We start from the raw sequence: 26,692 nt of genomic DNA, 5'->3' as shown, positions 1-26,692 counted from the left end.
GGCATACAGGGTACAGTGATGAGTAAGTGCTTTACAGTTAGTAACAAATCTCAGAGCACTGTGATACGCAGCATCTAACTTTTCCAGGCAGTGGGCAGGTGCATTCATATATATCAAATCACCATAGTCCAGCACAGGTCAAAAGGTCACAGAGCCTTTTCCTGGCCTCAAGCGAGAAACAGGACTTGTTTCTGAAAAAGAAACCCAGCCTAACCCTCAGCTTTTTAAGCAGATTAGTGACCTGAAGTTTAAAAGTGAGACAATCATCAAGCCAGATACCAAGGTATTTATAACAGGCAACAACTTCAAGTTTTGTTCCTTGCGTAGTTACAATATCTAAAACAGGCTCTGGTGTCTTTTTAGCTTTTGAAAAGAGCATTACCTTGGTTTTATCCACATTTAAAAGAAGCTTTAGTTCAGAGAGCTGAGTCTGAATAGTGTTAAAAACAGCCTGTAATTTAACACCAGCCTCCTGAATGGAGGGACCTGCACAGTACATCACGGTATCATCCGCATTAAAAATGTAAAGTAGCTTCATCCACATTATCACCTACGCTGTTGATATATATGGAGAATAAAAGTGGTCCTAACACAGAACCTTGTGGTACACCATTAGAAATGTTTAACCACTCAGAAGACAGTCCACAAAATGAACACATTGGGACCTTTCAGAGAGGTAGTTCACAAACCACCCCACTGCAAGGCTGGATATGCCAATACTGAGTAGCCTCTGCTTTAAAATGCGATGATCAACGGTGTCAAACGCTTTGGAAAGGTCAATAAACAGAGCTGCACAACTGTGCTTATTATCTAAAATACTAGTAATGTCATTTACCACTTTCATCGTGGCAGTGATGGTGCTGTGTTTCTTTCTGAAGCCTGACTGATGTTTAGACAGGATGTCATTTATACATAAAAACTCCTTTACCTGTTCACTCACTAAGCGTTCAAGTACCTTAGCCAGAACTGACAACTTAGAGATTGGCCTATAGTTATTTAAAATAGTTGCCTCCCCTCCTTTCAGTAAAGGCAAGACATAAGCAGACTTCCATACTTTTGGAATTGTGTTCGTGCTGAGGGAGAGGTTAAAAAGAGAAGTGAGAGGAAGAGCAATACAATCTGCAGCTATCTTTAAAAAGAAAGGCTCTAAGTTGTCCGGGCCGGCCGGTTTCCTAGGATCTAACTTAGATAAGGCTTCATGAACAACATTGACAGTAAAAGGAGTAAAACTGAAAGGGTTTTCCAGACCACATTGTTCTGAGTCACCGACTGTAGTGTTCACAGAAGCAGAGTTAGTCACAGAATGAAACAGAGAACCACAGGACACAAAATGCTCATTAAAGCAATTTAGCATAGTGGCCCTGTCCGATATAGAGCCAGATGCTGTGGTAAGGCACGGAGGTAGCTCATTACCGATATCACCGGTGGATATCGATTGTATTGCTTTCCAAAATGTCCTAGGATTATTTAGGTTTTCTGTGGTAACTGACAAATAGTACTTCGACTTTGCACTTTTTACATTTGAAGTGAAGCTATTCCTTAGCTGCCTAAAACGCAGCCACTCCATCTCTGAGCCTGATTTCCTAGCCTTTGCACAGGCCTTGTTTCTCTCATGAAGGAGACTGGACAGCTCAGCAGAAAACCAAGGATTGTCTCGTCCCTTTACTCTAAATTTACGCAGGGGTGCATGTCTATCAATGATCTCCATAAAACCAAGATAAAAATAAGACCATGTGGTTTCCACATCAGCACACAGATCGATTTTACCCCAATCAAAATCATGCACAAAACCCTGCTCCACAAACTCATACTGCTATGAGTATTATTATTTGTAGTATAATGCGCTTTCTGCCTTCCTGTCATTAGGAGTTAGACATGTAATGGCTATATAATAGATTAGATTAGAACCTTCATTATCCTAAACTGCTGGGACTTGCCCGATAGCGAATATAGCTTTTATATTTGCTCTACTCTTCACTTACTTGTCAGCATAGCATTGATGTTCAGAGCCGACAGAAGACCTTGTTTATATCATCATGTTGAAGCCAACTCCATCCATCATGCTCCCTGTCACTCTCCTTTAACGCTTTTCACCCAACAACGACAACCGCCTCACGAAACGCTATGTTGTAGCGTTAATAAACAAAACAATTTAACTAAATTGCTAGTCAAAATACCAATACCACCGGACCATTTTTCTTTTTTTAAAGCAATATTTTGAGTGGTCCGAGCGGGCAAGTGGAAAGTACGTTACCGCAGACAGACCACTTTTGGACAAAGTTTCCTCTCTATTAAAGGCAGCTCGTTGTGGAACAGCCTCCCAGCTGAGATACGGATCGTCCCACTCTCAATAGCTTCAAAGGTCAACTCTGAGAATGGTTGAGAAACAACCAGACGTGCAATCACCGCTAAATGCATTTTAACACAGGGGCATCTCCTCTTGTCGTAGCTGCTATATTGTATTGCCATGTGGTACATTTTGCAATTTTTGCATATCATGTATTTTGTTTTTGCCATGTTTGTAAAATGTAAACTTCTTAAATGTTTTATGTGAGGGACTGCGGATGGAAATTAGCTCAAAGCTAAATCTGGCACTGTTACGCTTGATACATTTTTAAATTAATGTTTTAAGTGTTCATTACTGTGCCAAATAAACGATTAAATAAATAAAATAGAAAAACCTGAAAGAAAGTTGGAACAGTCAGCCATACATCTTTTATTTTCCAGGGTAAAGACATACTTTGACGCTTTAAAATGAACGATGATCTTTTTGTAAAACACCAGGAATGTTTTTGTCAAAACGGAAATATCTCGATATTTTCTGAATATTTTTTCCATTTTGTTTTTACAGACCACCCAACATGGTCTCGTCCCCTCCGGAGCCGGTTCTCATTCACACCAACGGCGAGACTTGCACACACTTCTTCTCTTTCCACACGCCCCTGGTCTGCGAACAGCCAGTAAGTTTGCTTTGTGTATTTGTCTGTGCAAAGAATCAGAAAACCTTTATTCGTCTCACGGCGGGGGAAATGTAAAGTGTTACAGCAAAGAGGACTCTTTAAAGTAGAGACACTACATACTGATATACACCTGAGCATCAGCTGGAGAGGACTCTTTAAAGTAGAGACACTACATACTGATATACACCTGAGCATCAGCTGGAGAGGACTCTTTAAAGTAGAGACACTACATACTGATATACACCTGAACATCAGCGGGAGAGGACTCTTTAAAGTCGAGACACTACATACTGATATACACCTGAACATCAGCAGGAGAGGACTCTTTAAAGTAGAGACACTACATACTGATATACACCTGAACATCAGCGGGAGAGGACTCTTTAAAGTCGAGACACTACATACTGATATACACCTGAACATCAGCGGGAGAGGACTCTTTAAAGTAGAGACACTACATACTGATATACACCTGAACATCAGCAGGAGAGGACTGTTTAAAGTAGAGACACTACATACTGATATACACCTGAACATCAGCAGGAGAGGACTCTTTAAAGTAGAGACACTACATACTGATATACACCTGAACATCAGCAGGAGAGGACTCTTTAAAGTGCCCAACAGAATGACAATTACAAGATACTGTAAAGAAGTTCATCCTTTTATATTTATTAAATTGGATAATTCACCGGGCAAATTGCATTTCTGTTGAGTGTACAGTGTGCGCAGGCGGACTGTAATCAGCTTCTCAAGGTTGATCAAAGGAATGCAGCGTTCAATTAAGTGGCGCTGGCGAAGGCGTGGGAATGTTCAAGAAGAAAAAAATAGTCAAAGGAAACTTCCTGCTGCCATTGTGTGGAATACAAATTGTTCCATTCTTCTGTTTGAGTCTGGCTGTGTGAGGCATACAAGCTTTTACTGTTCTCTACAAGAATGTAGCACTGACAAATATTTTCATCTTCCAGGTAAAGTGTTCAGTCCAGAACGGCTCCGCTCTTATCGACCTGACTCCTCTGATTCATGTCAGCGGATACTACACAGCAACAGGTCGGTGGGCCAAGGTTTTCATCACTGTGAGAAAACGACTATGTGAAGATATATAATGGAGAAAAAGGCTCGCTGTGCAGAGAAAGAAGTCTCTCTGTTCAGTTATGCAACTTTCTCTCGGCTTTTTGTTCATGTAAATGCATGCGAGTCGCTCTCCTCTGAGACTGTTGACCTTCGCTGCTTCTATACAGAGACGTGGAGAGCGACCTCTCGGAGCTTTGTTAGAGCTGAGTGCTGTTGGAAGCTTCCAGATTTTCCTCCGTCGAAGAAAACACAGTCTTTACAGGAAATGTAATCTTGTTCTCGAGTGAGGGAACAATGGAGCGTGAGATGGGCCGGGGAATCGGAGCAGCGGGAGCGGTACTGCAGTCGCTTTACCGCACCGTTGTGACGAAAAGGGATCTGAGCCAGAAGGCAAAGCTCTCTGTCTACCGGGCCGTGTTCGTTCCTACCCTCACCTACGGTCATGACCGAAAAGAACGAGATCGCGGATACAAGCGGCCGAGATGGGTTTTCTCCGCAGGGTGGCTGGCGTCTCCCTTAGGGATAAGGTGAGAAGTTCGGTCATCAGGGAGGGACTCGGAGTTGAGCCGCTCTTCCTTCGCGTCGAAAGGAGCCAGTTGAGGTGGTTCGGGCACCTAGTAAGGATGCCACCTGGGCGCCTCCCTAGGGAGGTGTTCCAGGCACGTCCAGCTGGGAAGAGACCGAGGGGTAGACCTAGGACCAGGTGGAGGGATTATATCTCTTCGCTGGCCTGGGAGCGCCTTGGGACCCCCCAGTCAGAGCTGGTTGATGTCGCCAGAGAAAAGAAAGTCTGGGGCTCTCTGCTGGAACTGCTACCCCCGCGACCCGACCACGGATAAGCGGGAGAAGATGGATGGATGGATAATATAGCAACAAGGGGTTTGCTAGCGGTGTCAAAGACAGTCAATTGAAAGCTTCACACCTACCTTAAGCAAACTGTACTGTGTTTGCAGAATCGATAGCAAGCGAATTGTTACGTTGCATTGATTTAAGTTGCTCAGCAGATTGATGAAAAAGCGAATATGTTTCTACAGTAAATGGTAACTGGTCTGCATTTACGACCCCCAAATCCATGTCTTTGGATCTGAGACTCCTATGTGCTGATCTTTAACCTTTAAACCCTTTTTATATATCTTTTAAAATCTCTTGTCTCGTGATTCTTCCACGCTGTCTTTAAATAAGGGAGTTGACTTACTGGTTCCCTGTTCCCTCTCTCCCAATTCTGTCCTTTCAGATGACACCGTGGGCCAAGACGACGGATCTCCAGACTTCTACATCAACATCTGTCAGCCTCTGAACCCGATCCCCGGGGTCACCTGCCCCCCCGGAGCGGCCGTCTGCTCAGATCCTGATAATGGACCCCCTGTGGTGAGACACTCACAAACACAACTATACTGTCCCTCAGTGTTTCCGCCAGACCAGGGCTGAGACGGCGCTCACAGTTCACACGCGTGCTCCACTAGCACCCCCCCGTCAAGGCTCGCCGGCAGTACACTTTCCGTCACAGGAACGCACTTTGCTGGCGGCGAAAATAATCCCACCAGACTCCTTTGCCCCTCCAACAGAGGGGTGTCCTTGTCCTTTCGTCATTTCAAGCGATAAAAACTCGATCTTCTCTTGAATTATAATCTTTTTTGTTGGACGCCCTCGGCTCGAGTTCAAGGCGTTCCGAGCTGATTAAGGGCGTCAAATGAGGCAATACGCCCCCCTGGCGGAAACGCTGCTGTACCCTTACATACCATCGAGAGGCACAAATAGACCCTTTTTGCGTTTTAAATATGATATGGAGGGTCTGCAAGTTCAGGCTGTTCTTCAGGCTGTTCTGTCTTTTTATGCTGCTGCAACACAAACATTTCCCAAATTGGGATCAATAAAGTAGTTCTTATCTTATATTATCTTATTCGTTTTCTTTTTTTAATCTTGCATACAGTTTGGGTAGATCTTTTTACTTAAGGGGCTACAAGAAACCGTGACAAATATTTGACTCCAATTCGACTTCAGGTATTTCTAGATATCAGTTGTGGCAATATTTATTTCTAAAAATGAGAACTTTCTTATTGACTTCTGCATAATAAAAATGTCAGTGTTTATGTCACGCAGTAAATCTCAATTAGAATCAAAAAGGGTGTTTTTCAGTTTCCCTCTCTTTCGTAGTTTTTCTGTATAACGATCCTCCCGTCTTGTCCTCTCTCTCAATGTGTGATGTGTTTTCTTTCCTCTCTCTTTCACTAACATTTCCTTTTTCCTCTCCTCTCGTTAACGCTCTCTGTCTTTCTGTCTCCTGAAGGACATCGGGCGGACGACCAGCGGTCCTGAGATCAACAGCGCTTCAGGAGAAGTGTCCATCACGTACAGCAGCTCCACGCAGTGTGCAGCTGACCCTGCTCAGAACTACACCTCCACCATCATCTTCACCTGCCAGAGGGGCCTGGAGCTGGTCAGTCTGACACTGGGGGGACAGGAAGAAAGGGGGGGGAATGAGAGGAGGGAGATTATTTTAATTATTTGGCATTTGGAGAAAAACATTTGAGTTAAAAAAAAAATGTATTTGAGCGAAACTTAAAATTTGAGCAAAATCCACTTTTTCATTTATTTTATACGTTTTTTAAAAAAAAACAATTTTAATGCATTTCTTAACTTACATACCTATCCTTTTATATCTTTATCCAGGGCTCTCCAAAAAAATGTTTGTGCTAACCTTTCAGAAACACTTTTTTACATTATTTTTGAAATAGTAGAACGACTTAATTCTAAAAATGTAGACTTATTCTCATTGTTCCAGTTTTTTTATTAAAAACATTTTGATTTTAATCTCAATATTTTGGCTTTATTATCAACGTTTCCATTCATTATCAAAATGTTGTATAATCCTTTAACAGAAGATGATATTACCTACACATGCACATTTCTTTTTGCTTCTCTGACGATGTTTTTTAAACAATTTCAATGCATTTCTTAACTTCCATACCTATCCTGTTATATCTTCATCCAGGGCTCTCCTCAGATGCTGAGGCTGCAGCAGTGTGTGTATCTGTTCGAGTGGGCGACCCCTCTGGTGTGTTCGGACACCACACACACCGACACCAGCGGCTGCCAGCTCACTGACTCCCAGCTGCAGTTCACCTTCGACCTCTCCATCCTCTCTGGCCAAGTCCAGGTGAGCCTCATCGACTATTCACAGAAAATATATCTGCCTTGAGCTGTACATGAATATATTCTTTATCTTAGATTATTAGAGGGTTCAGAGTTCTCTCTTTCAATTGTATGAGTTTATAATCTCTGAGTATATTTGAATTATTCTCACTAAAATAGTCAGTTTTTACATTTGTAATCCCAAACAATATCCCCCTTTGTCTTTTTAGCAACATTAAGTTTATGAAAATTCTGAGTTTACATGTTGTAATATTACTCCCCTCCCCCATTTATTTACTTTAAATTGCCCTTATAAGCCTTCAGTTCATACTTTTATTGTAGATAACATATTTTCTAACCGTGAAGCAGGGTTTCCGTTAGCCGGTAATTACCGTTTTTTAAGCTGGTAACATTTATTAAAACCCGGTAAATTAAAAATAGAAGCGCATAATTTTTGGGGAAAATTAATCTGAACTTTTCGATCTGAATAAACTGAAGCAATATAAAAATGAGCCCCATTAGCTGACTTTTAAACATCAGCATATCCGGTCATCGTCCGAAACTCTGATACTCAATTATTATTATTATTGAAACATGACCGGTAAGTTTCAAATTTGTCCGGTAAAATAAATTATTTCCGGACATTTCACCGGCAAGAAATAATCCTAGCGGAAACCCTGCCGTAAAGTGAGACAAAGTGAACTCCAGTTACTCACGTGTGTTCCCTCATATTGCCTTTAGGTGTACGTCTATAGATATAGGTAGTAAAGTGAATTCTCTGTATGTCAGGTACCTGTGAACTCCAGCATTTACCACATCAACGTCTGCGGCTCAGTGATAGAGCCGGCCTGTAAGCAGAGTGCCGTCTGCAGGGTGTCTGGTTCTGGTTCAGAGAAGTCCGCCTCGTCTTTTGGGATCAGCAAGGCCATGACGATGGACTTCAAACACGATGAGGAGGCTGTGCTGATGCAGTACGGAGGGGGGGATCCATGCCCACCAGGTACGTCTGCTTTACTTAACCTGTTTTTATTAAAACGACTAGAATCTGGCTTTGGACCTTTCTTTTAAAGATAAAGTATTTTTTGAAAGTATTTGTATTTTTTTGAAAGTATTTTAATTGTTTGTGTGTTTTGTAGTGACGGATGACGGCGACGTGTGTTTGTTCCCCTTCACCTTCATGAAGAAGTCGTACACCGAGTGCACCAAAGATGGACGGTCTGACGGCAGGATGTGGTGCGCAACGACCGCCAACTACGACACGGACAAGAAGTCGGGGTTCTGCAACGCAGGTGACCGCTAATTTCTGTTTCATTTATTTATCTTATATTTGTTGACTCGTCTTTATGTAAAAAAAAAACTGATTTAATCTTTAATTAAGCATTTTCCAAAACACATGGTGTGTCTTATAAGAGCCCTTTTAAATGGGCGGTGTTGGTAGCTGATGAACATTGAGTAAGAAGACATGACATTTCACTGCAAGAAAGGGCACTAGTACTTCTTCCCATCTGGCAAGGGTAGCAACGTTTAATCGACTAGTCCACTTCTCCTTTTAATAATCCAACGAATTACTTACTTTTGAGGTTTAGGTCTCAAGACGTGATTCAGTTAGTCACAAGAGTTTAACAGAGCAGGTAGCACATTTGAAAAGGTCAATAGTTGTTTTAACTTAAAATGACAAGTGTCTCTGACTGTGTTAAACATCTCATTTATGATACTAAATTAGAAAACCTCAACTTTTTCTCATTTGTTTAAACCTTCTCAAAATGCTTTTTTGAGTTGCATTGTATTAAAATCCCCATTCCTTCTCTCCTTTCTGAGTAACATGCTAAAACTAATTTATATAAATAGTTATCACCGCAATAAACTGTATTTAATTTACATTATTTAGTTTCATATTCTGTTCTTGTACACATCATATTCTAGTAACTTTTTGCACTACTTTTTCCTTTGTATTTTATATATGTTGCATTGTTGGAGGAGCTCAGACCAGAAGAATTGCATTGCCATCTCTCTTCTGTAGCTTTGTGCACATGACAATAAAACCCTTTGAATCTTTGAATCCTGCAGCCTCTGGAAAGCGCCAGTCCTCCATCCTGTTCAGCTGCGATCAGGCGGAGGGCCACGGCTCTCCTAAGCTGCTCTCGGAGACGGCGGGATGTTCGGCCACCTTCCAGTGGCGCACCAGCGCTGTGTGTCCTCCCGTGAAGATGGAGTGTAAGCTGGTCAGCCAGCATCAAACCTTCGACCTGCGGACCCTCTCCTCCCTCACCGAGCCCTGGAGGTTCAGCCACCACGGAGACTCGTACGTCTGATCTCACAAGATTACATTAGTTTAGAGTGGTTCCCATCCTTTTGTGTCTCGTGTACCCCTTGAGATGGTCGCCATTCTATAAGTACCCCCTCACTCATCTGTGATAATTCGCCTACATTTTGTATTGTATTAAACCCTTTGTTATCGTGTTTACCCCAACTGCTCCCAAATGAAAATCACTTGTAACTCACATAACTACCCAGAAGTCTTTTAACTTGTTTTAGCACCTACTGTATTTACAATGTTGTTTTTAAACTATCTCTTTTAGGCATGGTTTTTATGAACCTGTTATTCCATTATGTTTATTTATTGTGTTCCTTTCTGTTGTCTTCTTGTTAAGTGTTAATGACGATGTAAAGCACTTTGACTTGCTATATAATAAAATGTGCTATATAAATAAACGTACCGTACCTCTCTCCTGTGTGTTCCTCAGGTACTACATCAACCTGTGTCAGGGGATCCACGGCGGGCTCACAGGGTGTCCTGAAGGAGCCACTGTGTGCCGGCGCTCCGCAGCAGGAGCCACACACACTCTGGGGAAGGTTTACACCCAGCAGATGACCTACACTGGTGGGTAACTGAGGTCATAAGGGAATATCTGTAAAAGATCGGCAATACAAATGTAAAGGATTGAAAATATTGAACATATTTAATTGGAAGTTTTTTATTTATTTTTCAGTTAGTTTTAAAGGGGACCTATCATGCGAAATGCACTTTGTGATGTCTTTTCTACATCAACATGTGTCCCCGGTGCGTCGGGGAACTCACGCAGCGTCAGAAAATAAAACCCTCTCTTTTCCTCCGTCCCCAAATCTCTAAAAACGGGGAACAACGGAGCTGATCCAGATTTGCTGTCGATATGATGTAATATCTGAAATGTGGACCCACGGGCCAATCAGAAACGTTGCTATCAGAAACAATGCCCGACTGTTTTGGACGTAATATGGTCGGTGTTTACATTAGCATCGCTAACACTCAGAGCTAACCTGTACTGGAGAGCATGTGTGTGAAGAAGCAGGAAGTAAAAAGGAACTCACCTTGTGGTGTAACCGGCAAGAGAGAAAGCCTTTGAGCTCCAGACTGTTTCAGATCCTTGATAATCCATGATATGGCGTTTCATCACGGCAGCATTTAGTTTAGACAGTAGCTGCCGGGTCCCGCATGAGCTCAGACCCCTCCTCTTTAAAGCTTTATTCCCCAAATCAGCACTTTAGAAACAGGAAGTGAAATAGAGGGATATGAGGCATGGCTAGAATGGGTGATCTGTTTGGTATTTTGAGCAAAACACTTCATAGACATGTCTTTTATATATGTGTATATATCTCAGACCTGTGCTATTGCCTAAAAATAGCATGATAGGTGACCTTTAAATTACTATAGATTCAAGATTCAAAAGTGTTATTGTCATATGCACATAACTACAGTGTAGAAATGGCAGTGACATTCTTCTGACCTGAGCTCCTCCAACAATGTAACGTATATAATAAAATGCAAAATAAAAAGTAGTGCAAAAAGCCTATATACTTAACCTTTACAGGTCTTACCTTACCTACCTTTCCTAGCTTCGTAAGCTTTTACCTCTACCTCAGTAGTTGTAGGTGCTGTTTTTGTATTACTCGTTAATCTTCTTTTTGTGTATATCAGAAAATGTCCTGATCATAATCTCAAACCACCTCTGCAGACGGAAATATCTCAGTGAGTTACTCAGCGGGAGACGATGTGTGTGGAAACGGCGTGAAGGCGAAGACTACGATCCAGCTGAGCTGCGGCTCCACCGTGGGACAGCCCGCCCTCATCAGGTACTCAGAAGCACACAGTAACAACAGCCTGTTTGTGAAAAGGTCCTTTTGAATCCCACGTGAAAGAGCTTGGATCTGTTAGAAAGCTTTAAGGTGGTATTTAATTGGATTGGATCATAACTAAACTAAAGGGGTATTTTAAAAAAAAAAAAAAAAAAAAAGCAGGATGAGATGATTTTGTTACATATTCACAATCTGCGTCATTGCACCTCTCATAACGACTCCACATGACGCTGTGATGGACAATGAACTACACTCGCTTGCACTTGCTAACTCTGCCTGTTAATGGCAGAACAGAATATTCTGCGTTAGGTTAAACTTTATCTGGTTTAAGCTTACATAACTCAGCACACTGTGTCTGTGTTGATAAAAAAATGTTGTAGTTAAGAAATGTCTGATTGACTTTCTTCAGCTGTCTTAAGTAAAAAAAACGTTTCTATGTCTCCATGTTTAGATTAAGATGAAAGCAGTCTATTATTAGCAGTATATTTTCAAAGGCTTTTTTTACTTGACCAAATACAATATTACTTGTTTTAACTTTAAACCCGACGGTTTCACAGCGTTATCTTTTTCTTCCTTTGGTTTTGAATTCACAAAGGTCCTGAACTACTCAATCTGCCACCAAGCACTGACCTTCTTCTGTTAAAGCTGCTATATGAAGACCTTTGTGATTATTGATGCTATCTGTTTCTGTGCTATCAGTTTTGATGAGGCCTCCTGTGAGTTTGTGATTGGCTGGGAGACTCGCTCGGCGTGTGCGGTGAAGCAGCATGAGGTGGAGATGGTGAACGGGACGATCAAGGTCCCCGACACGGGAGCTAGCCTCAGCCTCGGAGTGCTCTACTTCAAGTGAGCCAGCCGTCCACCTAAAATCCACTTTTTCATGTCTCTCCTACATCAACATGTGTCCCCTCTTCTTCATGTCTCTTCTACATCAACATGTGTCCCCTCTCCTTCATGTCTCTTCTACATCAACATGTGTCCCCTCTTCTTCATGTCTCTTCTACATCAACATGTGTCCCCTCTCCTTCATGTCTCTTCTACATCAACATGTGTCCCCTCTTCCTCATGTCTCTTCTACATCAACATGTGTCCCCTCTCCTTCATGTCTCTTCTACATCATCATGTGTCCCCTCTCCTTCATGTCTCTTCTACATCAACATGTGTCCCCTCTTCTTCATGTCTCTTCTACATCAACATGTGTCCCCTCTTCTTCATGTCTCTTCTACATCAACATGTGTCCCCTCTCCTTCATGTCTCTTCTACATCAACATGTGTCCCCTCTTCTTCATGTCTCTTCTACATCAACATGTGTCCCCTCTCCTTCATGTCTCTTCTACATCAACATGTGTCCCCTCTCCTTCATGTCTCTTCTACATCAACATGTGTCCCCTCTCCTTCATGTCTCTTCTACATCATCATGTGTCCCCTCTCCTTCATGTCTCTTCTACATCAACATGTGTCCCCTCTTCTTCATGTCTCTTCTACATCAACATGTGTCCCCTCTCCTTCATGTCTCTTCTACATCAACATGTGTCCCCTCTCCTTCATGTCTCTTCTACATCAACATGTGTCCCCTCTCCTTCATGTCTCTTCTACATCATCATGTGTCCCCTCTCCTTCATGTCTCTTCTACATCAACATGTGTCCCCTCTCCTTCATGTCTCTTCTACATCAACATGTGTCCCCTCTGTGGAAAGAGACTCTGAAAGTTTCAGGAACAAAGATTCTCTCTCTTTTTGATCCATTTCTATAAAAACCTGTCGGAAAATGAGCAGATCAGATTTTGGTCACTTTATGATGTCATAACGATGTGTTGGCTTGGTAACCATTAGCCAATCAGCAACCAAGGTAACCCCCCCCACCTACCTTATCACCGGGATCTCCTCCTAGAACACCATTAGGCGCTTTCACACCGGACTACTTTTCCCATTTATTTCCGTTAGCACCCCTTATGTTGCGTTCACACCAAAAAGAGTACTTAGTGCCGGGAACTTCTACCCCCATTTTTAGTGCCTGCTAGAGAGGTGGCACTTTCCTGGTACCATAAAAGTACCAATTTCTATTGGCTGGGCGAATTGCAAACCACGCCTCATAAAACTCTGAAAAGTTTTGTGAAGCCGCCTTTTTATTCGCAGAGAGACTAACTTATGGCAACACAAAATAAAACATGGGAGCGGTGGAGATGAGGAGGTGTCGGCGTTCTGGCGATTTACTCGGAAGGCTTCAGTAGAAGCTGCTGGGAGTCCCAGCAGCTTCGACTGAAGCCAGTCCCTAACTCCGGGGACTTCCGGCCGGGGACTTCGGGTGGCAGTATACGCCGTGAAGTGGTTTTCGGCCTGCCAGTAAACCCAAAGCAGAAGAAGTGACGTCAGCGGCTCATTTGCGTAATCTTTCCTCAGGGAATTTATTCCGGTGTGAACGCGGTTGGTACTTTGTGCCCTGGGGTACTAAGTACTTGGTGTGAAAGCGGCTAATGTGTTCTTTGTAACCAAATGTCTCTCAGAGGGGCGTGGGGAGGGGCTCCTTATTTTCATCTGAAGTAACAGACAGAGAATCAGCACTTTGGAAACAGGGCTGAAACAGAGGGGATTATGGGTAATGCTGCAATGATCTGTTTGGTGTTTCAGCCAATCAGAGGCAGGCTCTGTATATATCTGAGACCTGTGATATATTGATGAAACGGTATAATATGGGACCTTTAATGCTGATCTCTGTACATGTCTTCATGTAGTGTGTATATGTATATGTCCCACCTTGTTGCAGAAATAAGATGTTGGTGTTGGTCTGTTTACACCAGGGCGGCCCAACATTGGATTCGATTTGGCTCACTAGATTTTCTTGCAAAAACAGTAATTTATATATATTTTTTACATATATATATAGGATAAAATAAATAATAAAATACATCTTTTTTTGTGAGATAAAAAAGGTATAATAAATATATGATAATAATAATAATAATAATAATAAAAATAGGGATTTTCCCAAGTACTCAAAAATACTTACAAAAAATAATTTCATACAATTTAAAAATAAATTCAAAATGCAATGGAATACATTAGAGATAAAGAAACGAGAGAAATAATCAGTTTTGGCTCTCCAAGGGAAAAGTGTATGCACTGCTTTACACCCTTTCTCTCCCCCTGCTCCCCTCAGCCAACACGAGGCGTCCGGAGACATCCGTCCGAACGGCGACCGCTACGTGTACCAGATTCAGCTGTCCGGCATCACCAACCCCTCGCTGTCCGCCTGCATCGGAGCAAACATCTGTCAGGTCAAACTCAACGCGACGTACAGACGCAGGATCGGATCCTCCAGCAAGGCCAAGTACTACATCAAAGGTAGTTTAGGCACTAACTTACCATATCAGGAAAATGTGTTGATCCTAGTTATTTATGTATTCATTTATTTAACTGGACACAGTGCACACTAATCAACAGTGCTGTGAATGTGCCAGAGTTAGCCAAGAGGTTATTTTTCATCCATAGTCCCTGGACAGATTTTGTAAGTCAACCTAAAGACACATTTCATTTTAAACTAGTAAATACCATCAAATAAAAACATGCAACATACATTTCTGGAATACTTAATACAAAACAATAAATAAAACAAAACAAAATAACATGTTAAAACACAGACAGTGGGTTTAAGGAGCAGAAGTGTTGGCAGAGCTGATTCCTCACTAACCGTGTTTTGAGTTGGGATTTAAAGGGGACCTATCATGCAAAATGCACTTTGTGATGTCTTTTTATACATAAATAACTATGTGTCCCCGGTGTGTCGGGGAACTCACGCAGCGTCAGAAAATAAAACCCTCTCTCTTTTCCTCCGTACCCAAATCTCTAAAAACGGGGCTACAACGGAGATTTGCTGTCGATATAACGTAACATCTGAAATGTGGACCCACGGCCAATCAGAAACGTTGCTATCAGAAACAATGCCCGACTGTTTTGGACGTAATGTGGTCGGTGTTTACATTAGCATCGCTAACACTCAGAGCTAACCTGTACTGGAGAGCATGTGTGTGAAGAAGCAGGAAGTAAAAAGGAACCGGGTCCCACATGAGCTCCGCCCCCTCCTTTTTTATTTTATCAATTTTTTATTTTTTTTAAGCTTTATTCCCCAAATCAGCGCTTTTGAAACAGGAAGTGAAACAGAGGGATATATTTTGAGCAAAACACTTCATATACATGTTTTTATATATTTGTATATATCTGAGAGACCTATGCTATTACCTAAACATAGCACGATAGGTGACCTTTAAATAAACTAAATGTAGTCTGGCCTCTGATTGTAGATGGGATTTAGTTCCATCACTGAGCAGCTTTAACAGAAAATGAAGACTGACTGAAAGAACTTTTCCTGAGTGGAATAATGCCATCTCCTCTCGCTGCATCTCTTGTTATCCTATAACAGACATATCGAATTCATTTAACTTCATGTATTATCGTCTCCACAGGAGGGAACCTGGACGTGATGGTGCCCTCGGAGTCGGCCTGTGGACGTGAGAAAACCAAAATGGTGTCGTCCACCATCATGTTCCACTGCAACCCGTCGGCAGGCGTCGGCATCCCAGAGTTCATGCTGGAGACGGACGAGTGCCAGTATCTGTTTGTGTGGCACACGGATGCTGTGTGTGGGCTCACGTGAGTTAAAGGGGACCTATCATGCAAAATGCACTTTGTGATGTCTTTTCTACATCAACATGTGTCCCCGGTGTGTCGGGGAACTCACGCAGCGTCAGAAAACAAAACCCTCTCTCTTTTCCTCCGTACCCAAATCTCTAAAAACCGGGAACAACGGAGCTGATCCAGATGTACGTCCGATATGACGTAACATCTGAAATGTGGACCCACGGGCCAATCAGAAACGTTGCTATCAGAAACAATGCCCGACTGTTTTGGACGTAATATGGTCGGTGTTTACATTAGCATCGCTAACACTCAGAGCTAACCTGTGCTGGAGAGCATGTGTGTGAAGAAGCAGGAAGTAGAAAGGAACTCACCTTGTGGTATAACCGGCAAGAGAGAAAGCCTTTGAGCTCCAGACTGCTTCAGAGAGGATCCTTGATGTGGTTTGGAACATGATGGCGTTTAATCACGGCTCTTTCACCTGTCTGTCTCTCTGTCTCCACCTGTCTCTCTCTGTGTCTCCACCCATCTGTCTCTCTCTCTGTCTCCACCCATCTGTCTCTCTCTCTGTCTTCACCCATCTGTCTCTCTGTCTCCACCTCTCTCTCTCTCTGTCTCCACCCATCTGTCTCTCTGTCTCCACCCATCTGTCTCTCTGTCTCCACCTGTCTGTCTCCACCTGTCTCTCTCTCTCTGTCTCCACCCATCTGTCTCTCTCTCTGTTTCCACCTGTGTCTCTCTCTTTCTCCATCTCTCTGTCTTCACCTGTCTCTCTGTCTCCACCTGTGTCTCTCTCTTTTTCCACCTCTCTGTCTCCACCTGTCTCTCTGTCTCCACCTCTCTCTCTCTGTCTCCACCCATCTGTCTCTCTGTCTCCACCTGTGTCTCTCTCTTTCTCCACCTCTCTGTCTCCACCTGTCTCTCTCTCTGTCTCCACCTGTCTCTCTCTCTGTCTCCACCTGTGTCTCTCTCTGTCTCCACCTCTCTGTCTCCACCTGTCTCTCTCTCTGTCTCCACCTGTCTCTCTCTCTCTGTCTCCACCTGTGTCTCTCTCTTTCTCCTCCTCTCTGTCTCCACCTGTCTCTCTCTCTGTCTCCACCTGTGTCTCTCTCTGTCTCCACCTGTCTCTCTCTCTGTCTCTCACCTGTCTCTCTCTCTGTCTCCACCCATCTGTCTCTCTGTCTCCACCTGTCTGTCTACACCTGTCTCTCTCTGTCTCCACCCATCTGTCTCTCTGTCTCCACCTGTGTCTCTCTGTCTCCACCTGTCTCTCTCTCTTTCTCCACCTCTCTGTCTCTGTCTCTCACCTGTCTCTCTCTCTGTCTCCACCCATCTGTCTCTCTGACTCCACCTGTCTGTCTCCACCTGTCTCTCTCTCTGTCTCCACCCATCTGTCTCTCTCACTCCACCTGTCTGTCTCCACCTGTCTGTCTCCACCTGTCTGTCTCTCACCTGTTTGTCTCTCACCTTTATTCATTCAGTAGTTTAACAGCAACAGGGTAAGGACAGGACAGAACAGATTAATAAAATCAAAGATAAAAATAATAAAGTAACTATAAAATAAGAAATGAATGAAAATGAACATATATACATATTAGATTAATAATTAGATTACATTACTAATTGTGTCACATTGTTGACCCCTCGTTGTGCAGCCTACATATACATGCATGCAGCAGATCTTCTGTATACATATCTTCGCCTTCTTCATTTTCTTGCAGAACTATTGATGCAAAGTCCTACGACGACGACGACGGTGAGACTCCAGTGATCGCCAGACGCAGCCAGACGATGAGTCTGATGCTGAGCGCCCTGCTGCTCAGTCTCACCGTGTGCCTGCTGGGACTCCTGCTGCACAAGAGGGAGAGGAGGTGAGACCGGGAGCATGGCACAACCGCAGAAACATTTAAAGATGTTGGCAGAATCTTCACACACGTCTGTCTTGTTATTGCCTCCCAACAGAGAGCTGGTGATCCAGAAAGTGGCTGGCTGCTGCAGGAGAGTCAACCAAGTCTCCTATAAATATTCCAAGGTAGGTGAACTAATTATTTATAACAATCTGACTTTGAAATGTTTATATCCTATTCAATTGATATCTTTGTGAGTTTGCTGCATGGATGTTTAATAAGAACTGGATACAGCGTGGGAGGCGGGGCCTGGTTCATTCCTATGAGAGTTGCTCATTGGCGCATGAGGACAAAATGGCCCAACTTTTGAGAGAGTGAAATGTCACGAAAGTAATCATATAATCCGTTCTTATTGTGCATCCATGGGTAAAGGCAAAACTCATGTAGTGCTGAACACGTCACATGAACGTGCCGGGCGGCGCGGTCCCGTGGGTTAGATGTACGTTCATAATGCAGAGGGAAATAACTCTCAGAATAAAGTTATTAGCAGATTTTACAACTTGAGGACCGATTGTTTTTAATAAGGGCTATACAAACGTTCATACTGGGTAGTTTATTTAGTTTAAAAAAAATATCCAACGATTTACAGACGTCTCTTTCCCCATGTTAGTGAATGGGAAAAAGTGTTTCCGGGCCCAGCGACTGATACGGAAGTGTAGTACCGCCGTTTGGCCACTACGAATATTTTCCTCAGAGCCCGGCGCACTTCCTGGGGGCTTGGTTTGCTGCTGCAAAAAAAGACACAACACACAATAAAAAATCTGTGATGGACATCCCTCTCTTTTTTCTGACATCTTATAGACCAAACAACTTATCAATTATTCTAGAAAGTAATTGTTGGATGGTTATTGGCCTTTGTTTTGAATTAAGACGGAACTTCTGTGAATTGACTTTATCTGTTGTATTGTGTTGCACTGTGGCAGGAGCCTGTGACCTAAGATGTTCATAGTCATAACTACACTGTAGCTATGTACACATGACAATAAAAGCCTTGAATCTTGAACCAACTTGTAATCCTCAGGTGAACGTTGACGAGGAAGTTGGAGAGGAGGAGATGGAGTGGCTGATGGAGGAGCAAGAAGGCCCTCCCTCTTCCTCCTCGTCTTCACAGCAGGGGAAGAGTATTCACGGAAACGGCCACATCAAAACAAAGCCGGTGAACACGGACGGCCTGCGCTCGTTCTCCCTGGACGAGCAGGACGACGACGACGACAGCGAGGACGAGGTGCTGAGCGTCCCGGGGGTCCGGGTCAAATCCTCCGCTCTGTCCGGCCTCTCTGCAGCCAGTCGCAGCCCCTTCCTGCAGGTGAGACACAACATCTGTCCAGGTGTTTCTACCTGCTGCTCGAAACAGAGGATATCTACCTGGAGCTCAGTCTCTGTAACGGATAAACGGCCGCGGCGTTCACAGCGATCGTGGCCACTGTAGTCAATGGGTGTTATTCCACCGCGTTACGGCTTAGAAGCGTCCCGGCGCTGGGTTCCGCTAAAAATAGGCGGCTGGTCTATTTTCGACGCGACGCAAGGCTTTGCATAGCGCCGAGCAGGAAGTGGGACGTTCAGAGCATCCAGTCAATCCCCAAAAGAAACTCATTTTGCAGACCCTATCCCTCCGTAGAAGTAGGAGGAGAAATGCCAGCGTTCTCCTGCGGTTTACAGGCACTGTGTAAATTATATAGAATAATTATGATGATGAATGCATTTTTTTACCACGAAAATACAGCAACACATCGTTGATTCATGTCGTTTATAACTGGACTATTACAATTATTACTAACTTTGTCTGCACAAAGTAGCCTGTCCAGGAAACATGCCCAAATCATCAAAAATTGCGAGCCGGCACGCAAGACGCTCCGCTTCTGAAACGCGCCCGGTGGGGTTTGACGCCGAAGGAGGTCGGAACAAAATGGCGGCGCAGACGGACCCGGTGGAATCTAGGGGTCAGTTCCCTTTACGGAAGGGTGAAGACTTATAGAAGGCATGCGTGTTCGGAGCAAACTCTTTCCAATGCGTTTGTATATTGCGTCTCCTTTGTTTCACTTTTTCTTTAATGATATAATTTGATTTTAGTCTAAAATCGAGCAACTGTCCCATAACCCATTTCCCCCTGGGATATAAAAAAGTTTCTGATTCTGAAAAATGTGTGATCTTAATTTGTATTTATTATTATTTATACAGTCTCTGTTTCGAACACGTTTGTATATTGCATCTCCTTTCTTTTTTAAATTGTTTTATTTTGGGTCACATTATATTAAAAGTTTTGCCAAAAAATTGCAAATTAAATACCGAACGAAATTGGTCAAATAAAATAAAAAAAGTACATAGGGGTTGTTTGAAATGACAAATATCTACACATGCATCTACTTAAACGCCTGCTTTCTTTAACTTTTTCTTTATCATATAATTTTATTTTTTCTTAAATCGAGCAACTGCCACCTAACCAAATTTCCCCCTGGGACCAGAGTTTAACCGAATATTTTCCGTCTATGGCTTTTTTTTTTTAACAATGACGGAAAAATCTTAAACTCAGAACAGCGCCAAAGTTTCCCCGCAGAGGGGCTCCGGTGTTATGCTGTGTTATGCCGTGTTATGTCGTGTTATGCCGTGTTATGCCGTGTTATGCATGCCGGCCAAAAGTATATGATATAGTTTCCAAACCTACATTTGCCGGACAGATCATTGAAATGTCTGCGAGTGCTTTACGCTGCGCTCCCGCGAGGTGCGGTGGGCACGCATAACACGGCGCTAACAGTTCACGAGCGAGTGTGCGTCGTCCCCCCGTCAGAGTTGTGTACAGACCGACGGGTGATAATGTATATTGACGGAAATTGTACGATCCTGTCAGCGAAAAAGTCTTGCGCAACCTCTGCCTGGGACACAAAAAAAGATTCTGATTCGTGTGACCTTTCTCTGTATTTACATTTCTATAACGTGTCTCTGTGCCATCTTCTGAAAATGTTATTCACTAACCCCCTCCCCGATGTGTTTGACTCCAGGAGGAGAGCGACGAGGACCTGGTGGGCCTCCTGGAGGACGAGGACAGGAAGAGCAAGAGCAGCAAACCTCGCTCCTCAGGCGTTAATCACGGTAACAAGACGGCAGCAGACGGGAAGCGGGACGAGGAAGACAGCGACGAAGACCTCCTCCGGGTGTGATGTCTCTTCCTGCTTCCCGCTCTCAACCAATCTGAACTCTTCTCTCTCAGTGAATGTCTCCGTAACAGCAACAAAGACACACCAAGAGCTAATTGAAAGCAGAAACCTTTCCTCTCTTTTGGGATTTATTTTGTATTTGTTGGACTGCACCTTTTCTCGACCTCAGACTCGATCTGTTGGTGTTCTAATTTATTGATAGCTGATTATTTAAAAGGGTCGTTTTTTGACCCGCATCCTATTTTCTTTTCTCACATTTTCTGTCATCATTTCTGAATTAAAGTAACTTTCCCTCGTTTAGTTACTTTGATCCAGCCACATTTATCGAATAAAAGACTACAAATCAACCCCAGATGCCCAAAAGTATCTTTGACTTTGCAACGAGGCACGTCAGTTAAAAAGCTGAACATTAAATTATATTTTTCTTTTATTTCTCGAGTTTTTTAAATGAAGTCGTGCCATTGCTTTCGCACTTTATTGTAGCATTGATTAACTGATGATGTCTCATTGCAGGCGAGGAAAACATTTGGAGTTGATTTTTAGTTTCCAGGATTGTGAGTGATGACCGTGGTAAGATGTACGATTAAGTAGCTCGATATGGAAAGCATATTTTAGGAGAAAGACACAAGCTATCAAATAAAAACAAAGGGGGGTCAGGGAAGGCTTGTTGTTTCTAAAGGGAATGAAGACACCCGTCTTTTCTTGCTGTTTACAGTTGCTATAACAGCTCTCGCGATGCCTTCCTGATGAATCGTGTCCGGCGACAGATTGATAAAAAAAATTCTCGTTTTGATCAGAGACATTGTACATAGAGGATTATGTTCTATAATATGGACGTTTTGTTTGTTTGTTGTCCTCACCAGTGAATTACTCACACATTTGTTTTTATGATTATTTAAGTGGGTGTCTGTCCTTTGTGGAAATAATAGAGATGGCCTTAAGTGTGAATGGATGGTCGACGAGGTTGAAAGAAAAATATGAAATGGGTTTTTTTTTTCACTTTTCAATCCCCTTCCCTTCCTCCCTCCAAAAAGCCATATTTCTACCCTCCGCCGCTGGCACTAATGTATTGAAGTGGGGAAGTTGTGTTTCCGCTTGCACGCTGTCGTACATTAAAGGCTCAGCTCTGGTGTTCAGGTCTGTGATTGTGGATGTCGCTGCGTTGAAAAGTCCGATTTATTTTTCTTCTTTCAAAGCCAATTCTGTTGTGCCGGAATCAGCCCCTTCTTAGCCAAACGCATGAAGCATTAAAGTGTCAAGAATGCGAGCAGGTTACTTACATTTAACATATTGTCTGCTTCATTATCTAACTAGTGTAAAGATGGGAGATCCAGCGCAGAGATATCTGGGTAGAGTCATTCAAACTACAGTGTGCACACATTAACTGAGCAAGCCTACACAGTACACACACAGAGTATTTGTGCTCCTTTGGACCCCCGTTTTTTGTCTTTTTCGGTTATACAATTAGGAGCAATTTTAAAAACCCACAAAGAGCTGAACATCTGCACCCGTGTAGTTGTGGCCGCAACTAAAACACATTTTCATTTTCCATTATAAAAAGTCGAAAAGTGGCTCGTTATAAATCCTCCAAGAGTCCAAGGGGATGTCTTCAAATGTGTTTTCCAAGCAATATTTTGAAACTCTCCAAGTAGTAATAATCTCCGGGACACTTTTCACTTTGTTTTTATCACAGACTTGATTATGTGTAAGGTGATAAATGGAATAATTGATAATGAAGATAACCATTAGTTGCAGACCCAAGTATCGTCCATTTTCTTATATCAGTAAATGTGAAATGGGGTTTATTCTCACCTGGACAAACTGAAAGAACTCCAAACTTGTTGTTGGTGAATGTTCAACCTTTGGAGAGCACCGGTTGGTTGATTAATTGACAGAACGTGAACAAAGTGTTTTTCAGTATTTAATCCACAGGAACTAGATATTATCAAAACATGTCGTGCAAAGAAGGCTCACCTTTCAGGGTATTTCTAAAGCTTTTTACACACATTTTTCTAGGATACCATTTGTCCAAAACACACAGAAAAAGGATTTTTTTTAAAAGCTTGAAATGGGAAACAATCAGTATTTTATATGGATGAGTTTGGGATGTCCCATAATAATTAACGAGAAGAGAAAAACATTATGTCCGGGTGTTCAGTCACTTATTTTCCAGAAGTAAAATATCCAGAAAGATTTGAAGCACATTTTGTTCTCAATTATTATGTCACCTGTCGACCACATCATTAAGACAAGTGTTAGAAAGAGTTTAAGACAAATAAATGGAGGTTTAGTGCAGAGTTCATAGGTCAGGTTTCCAAAGAACTATTCAATTAGTAATATTATAACTGTCCACAATCCATGTCTATCAATTAAAACCACTCCTCAGTCCAACATCCACTCCTCGTGTACACCTCAGTTGTTGTCCTGAAAGTGTTTGACTTCCTGGTCCATTAGAAGGAGGTTTGAACTACATCTATCTGTGTTTGACACTTTGAAGTCAGCTCATATCTCACGAGTGAAAGTCGTAGCACTGCTCGTTACGGAGAAGAAGGATGCTACCGTTTTTAATATGTGAAGTCTTCTTATTTTCCATCGTTGCATCAAGTCTGTTTTGCTGTATTTAGCAACCAAAGTTAGCGTGGCTCGTCTGCATGGTACTCTGCGAAGAAATTAACGGACATTTCTTGTGCTTTTTTTTTGTCTGCACTTGAGCAGAGAGATGTGAAAGTAATTAAAATACAGACAAATGATCTTGGAGGGTATAGCGACTTTAAAAAAAAAAAAAGCACAAGAAGTTTTCTCTGATTGGGTACTATGGAAGATCATTATTCAGTTGGTGTACGTTATGTTGTCTGATATGTTTTGCAGCTGTTTTCCTATTTAAAAACGACACTGATGTAAAAAGTATTGCATAATTTCAATAAATACGATCTGCTGTTCATCACTGCTGTGGTCTGATGGCATGCCTCATGATATAACTCAGAAACACACACTCCACAGAATCTGGACTTTGACTTGTTCGGAAGGACTTGTATTGACTAACTTTGGTTTGAACTTGGGTTTACCATAAAACAAAATGTATACATACTTGTTGATGATTTGGGCATGTTTCCTTGACAGGCTACTTTGTACAGACGAAGTAAATAATACTTGTAATATTCCAGTTATAAACAACATGAATCAAAGATGTGTTGCTGTCTTTTAGTGGTAAAAAAAATGCATTCATCATCATAATTATTCTATATAATTTACACAGTGCCTGTAAACCGGAGAACGCTGGCATTTCTCCTCCTACTTGAAAGACTACGGAGGGATAGGGTCTGCAACATTAGAGTCTTAAACGACTTGAGACTTGACCCTGATTCAAAGGGCACACTACGTGACCTGTACCCCCTTCAAAGGTATCATGACTTGTCTGGGTCCACTCATTGGTTTGGACATGGGGCCGGCCCTTGGCATAGGCAGTATAGACGAATGCTATGGGCAAATCCATTCATGGGGTGAGCCGAACTTTGTGAGGAAGAAAAACAAAAATTCACACTATTAATGATTTTTAATAACAAAACAATTTCCCAATTTGGAATCAATAAAGTACATCTTATTATCTTATCTTAACAGAACTACGTATACATTGCTTACAGCGCCAATAAACTATGGGGTTCCCCCCCCGCTAGTCGGGTCAGTTGAAGTGCCCCGGGGAGCAGGGGGGATATTTCTGGACTGACACTTGACCTGCCGTGACTGGGGGGAAAAGACGCTAACTAGCTGATCATAGTTAGCCATCACCATGTCGAAACTAACCAAGCTATCTGGTGCCCAGGGAAGAGAAGAACATAAAAGTGGAGGAGAGACGGGACAAAGGTACAGTAACGTTAATGTGAGAATGAATCAAAAGCCAATTGAATTGATGGAACAAAATATTAACTTGCTAGCTTACTTTTAGACGACAGCTTCTCAAAAAATTACTATATCATAAAACTTTTTTTCTGTCATTTAATTAAAAACGTGAAAAAGTGAAATATTTCAAGCCTTTTTTGTTTTAATTGTGATGATTACAGTTTACGGATCATGAAAATCACTAATCCTGTATCTCAAAATAGTATAATATTAGATAAGACTAATAAAAACAGGATTTATAATACAGATATTTCGACCTTCTGAAAAGTGTGTTCATTTATGTACTCAATACTCGGGGCTCCATTTGCACAGAAACAATCCCTGATTACTTGAGACTAGATGTTTACAAGACAGGAAAGGAGTTGTTTCAAAGGATGAGTGACATGGACAAGTCTGGTAACATTTATGAGATTTGACTTGAACTCATCTTGATAAGACTTGATCTGGACATGTTGAATGAAACACAATTAGGGAAATACCAAGTGGCTGAACTACATCACCAAATAGTCAGAATAAGAGTAACCCAATAAAATAAAGTGTATTAGTTCTAAATGGCAAGCCACTAAAACATAGGTGTGAATATCAATCAATCAATCAATGTTTATTTATATAGCCCAATATAACAAATGTTACATTTATCTCAGTGGGCTTCACAGTTTGTACAGAGTATGACAATACGACACCCTCTGTCCTTAGACCCTCACATCGTACAAGGAAAAACTTCCAGAGAAAACCCACAGTTTAAAGGGAACATGGGAGAAACCTCAGGGAGAGCAGCAGAGGAGGGATCCCTCTCCCAGGACGGACAGACGTGCAATAGATGCCGTGTGTAATAGATGCCATGTGTAATAGATGCCATGTGTAATAGTACAGCTTTTATTGAAACTGGAACCTTAAAGGTGGGGTAGGTCATTTTGGAGAAACCAGCTCGAGTGCGCTTGAATTTGAAAATACACAGCCGGAAGAAATCTGCCACTTCCTTACAGAGCCCCTCCTCCAACACACACGAACGAGCACATGACCAATGAGGGCACGAGATAAATGTGTGCACAGATGGAAGGCTGACAGGCAGGTAGGCCATCCAGTTACTTTAGCCGGCTCAGATGATTGGTCGTGCTTTTTACAGCGCCACGGCTTCCACAGATGAAATGTTTTTATGGATTTTTTGTCAAAGCATTTAATGTATTCATTGCTATCGGGATGTTAAGAGCATTCCATGGAATATAACAAGTGTTTCTCGAGCCGGTTTCTCAAACTTACCTACCCCACCTTTAAGTCAAAGTACAGTATACAAATCATCAAATAATTCTGTGAGAGGTCAAGTATAAAGATACTAGAAACTATAGGTTACTTAAGTAACCCCAGTGCTCAGAGTAACATGAAGTGAGATGTCTCACTATTAGGGATGCACGATATTGGTTTTTGAAACCGATACCGATAACTTCCTGCTTCTCAAGACCGATACCGATAACCGATAATAAAAAAAAAATTACGCCACTAATTATTTTAACGCGATTAACGCATGTGTATTTTTTTACCTTGGCCGCCCCGTAGTTTCAGAGCGCATGGAGTTTAAAATACCATCTACAAGCTGATGCTGACAGCCCCGCTCCTGCCGCCCGCTTGTGGCAGACCACACTTCCACGCAGGACCGGGAGGGTGTGTCCGAGCGAGCGAGAGAGACCTTACGTGCATTGTTGTTGTTAGCATCTGGTGCTAGCTAGCTGCGCTAACGGATATAAGGAGCTGTTTAAATGAAAAAAGAGGAGCGACATTTCGCCACAACTGCGCCGAGCACTTGACTTGATGCAGGAAGCCAGACAGTG

The 26,692-nt window shown here is 42.4% G+C and overlaps 2 protein-coding genes across 2 annotated transcripts in view; both read left to right on the top strand.

The window, feature by feature from the left end:
- The window catches only part of igf2r (insulin-like growth factor 2 receptor), a 71,454-nt gene extending 47,541 nt beyond the window's left edge, over positions 1-23,913 (top strand). The window contains 17 exon segments of the mRNA XM_034075756.2: positions 2,852-2,960; positions 3,929-4,010; positions 5,269-5,402; positions 6,322-6,471; positions 7,027-7,191; positions 7,956-8,166; positions 8,303-8,455; positions 9,234-9,468; positions 9,911-10,047; positions 11,159-11,276; positions 11,979-12,125; positions 14,436-14,620; positions 15,739-15,925; positions 17,632-17,781; positions 17,873-17,942; positions 18,839-19,123; positions 20,814-23,913. Coding sequence (XP_033931647.2) covers positions 2,852-2,960; positions 3,929-4,010; positions 5,269-5,402; positions 6,322-6,471; positions 7,027-7,191; positions 7,956-8,166; positions 8,303-8,455; positions 9,234-9,468; positions 9,911-10,047; positions 11,159-11,276; positions 11,979-12,125; positions 14,436-14,620; positions 15,739-15,925; positions 17,632-17,781; positions 17,873-17,942; positions 18,839-19,123; positions 20,814-20,972 — 2,677 coding nt within the window. The 3' untranslated portion in view covers positions 20,973-23,913.
- Positions 23,914-24,715: 802 nt separating this feature from the next.
- The window catches only part of LOC117440340 (solute carrier family 22 member 2-like), a 29,103-nt gene continuing 27,126 nt past the window's right edge, over positions 24,716-26,692 (top strand). Inside the window, exon 1 of the mRNA XM_071201975.1 lies at positions 24,716-24,830. The gene's annotated coding sequence lies outside the window, so the exon portion shown is untranslated. The remainder of the gene's footprint in view (positions 24,831-26,692) is intronic.

Source organism: Pseudochaenichthys georgianus, chromosome 24 (assembly GCF_902827115.2).
Source record: "Pseudochaenichthys georgianus chromosome 24, fPseGeo1.2, whole genome shotgun sequence".
Taxonomy (NCBI): Eukaryota; Metazoa; Chordata; class Actinopteri; order Perciformes; family Channichthyidae; genus Pseudochaenichthys; species Pseudochaenichthys georgianus.
The sequence above is the reverse complement of the archived record's forward strand: the minus strand, read 5'-3'. Positions and strand labels throughout refer to the sequence as shown.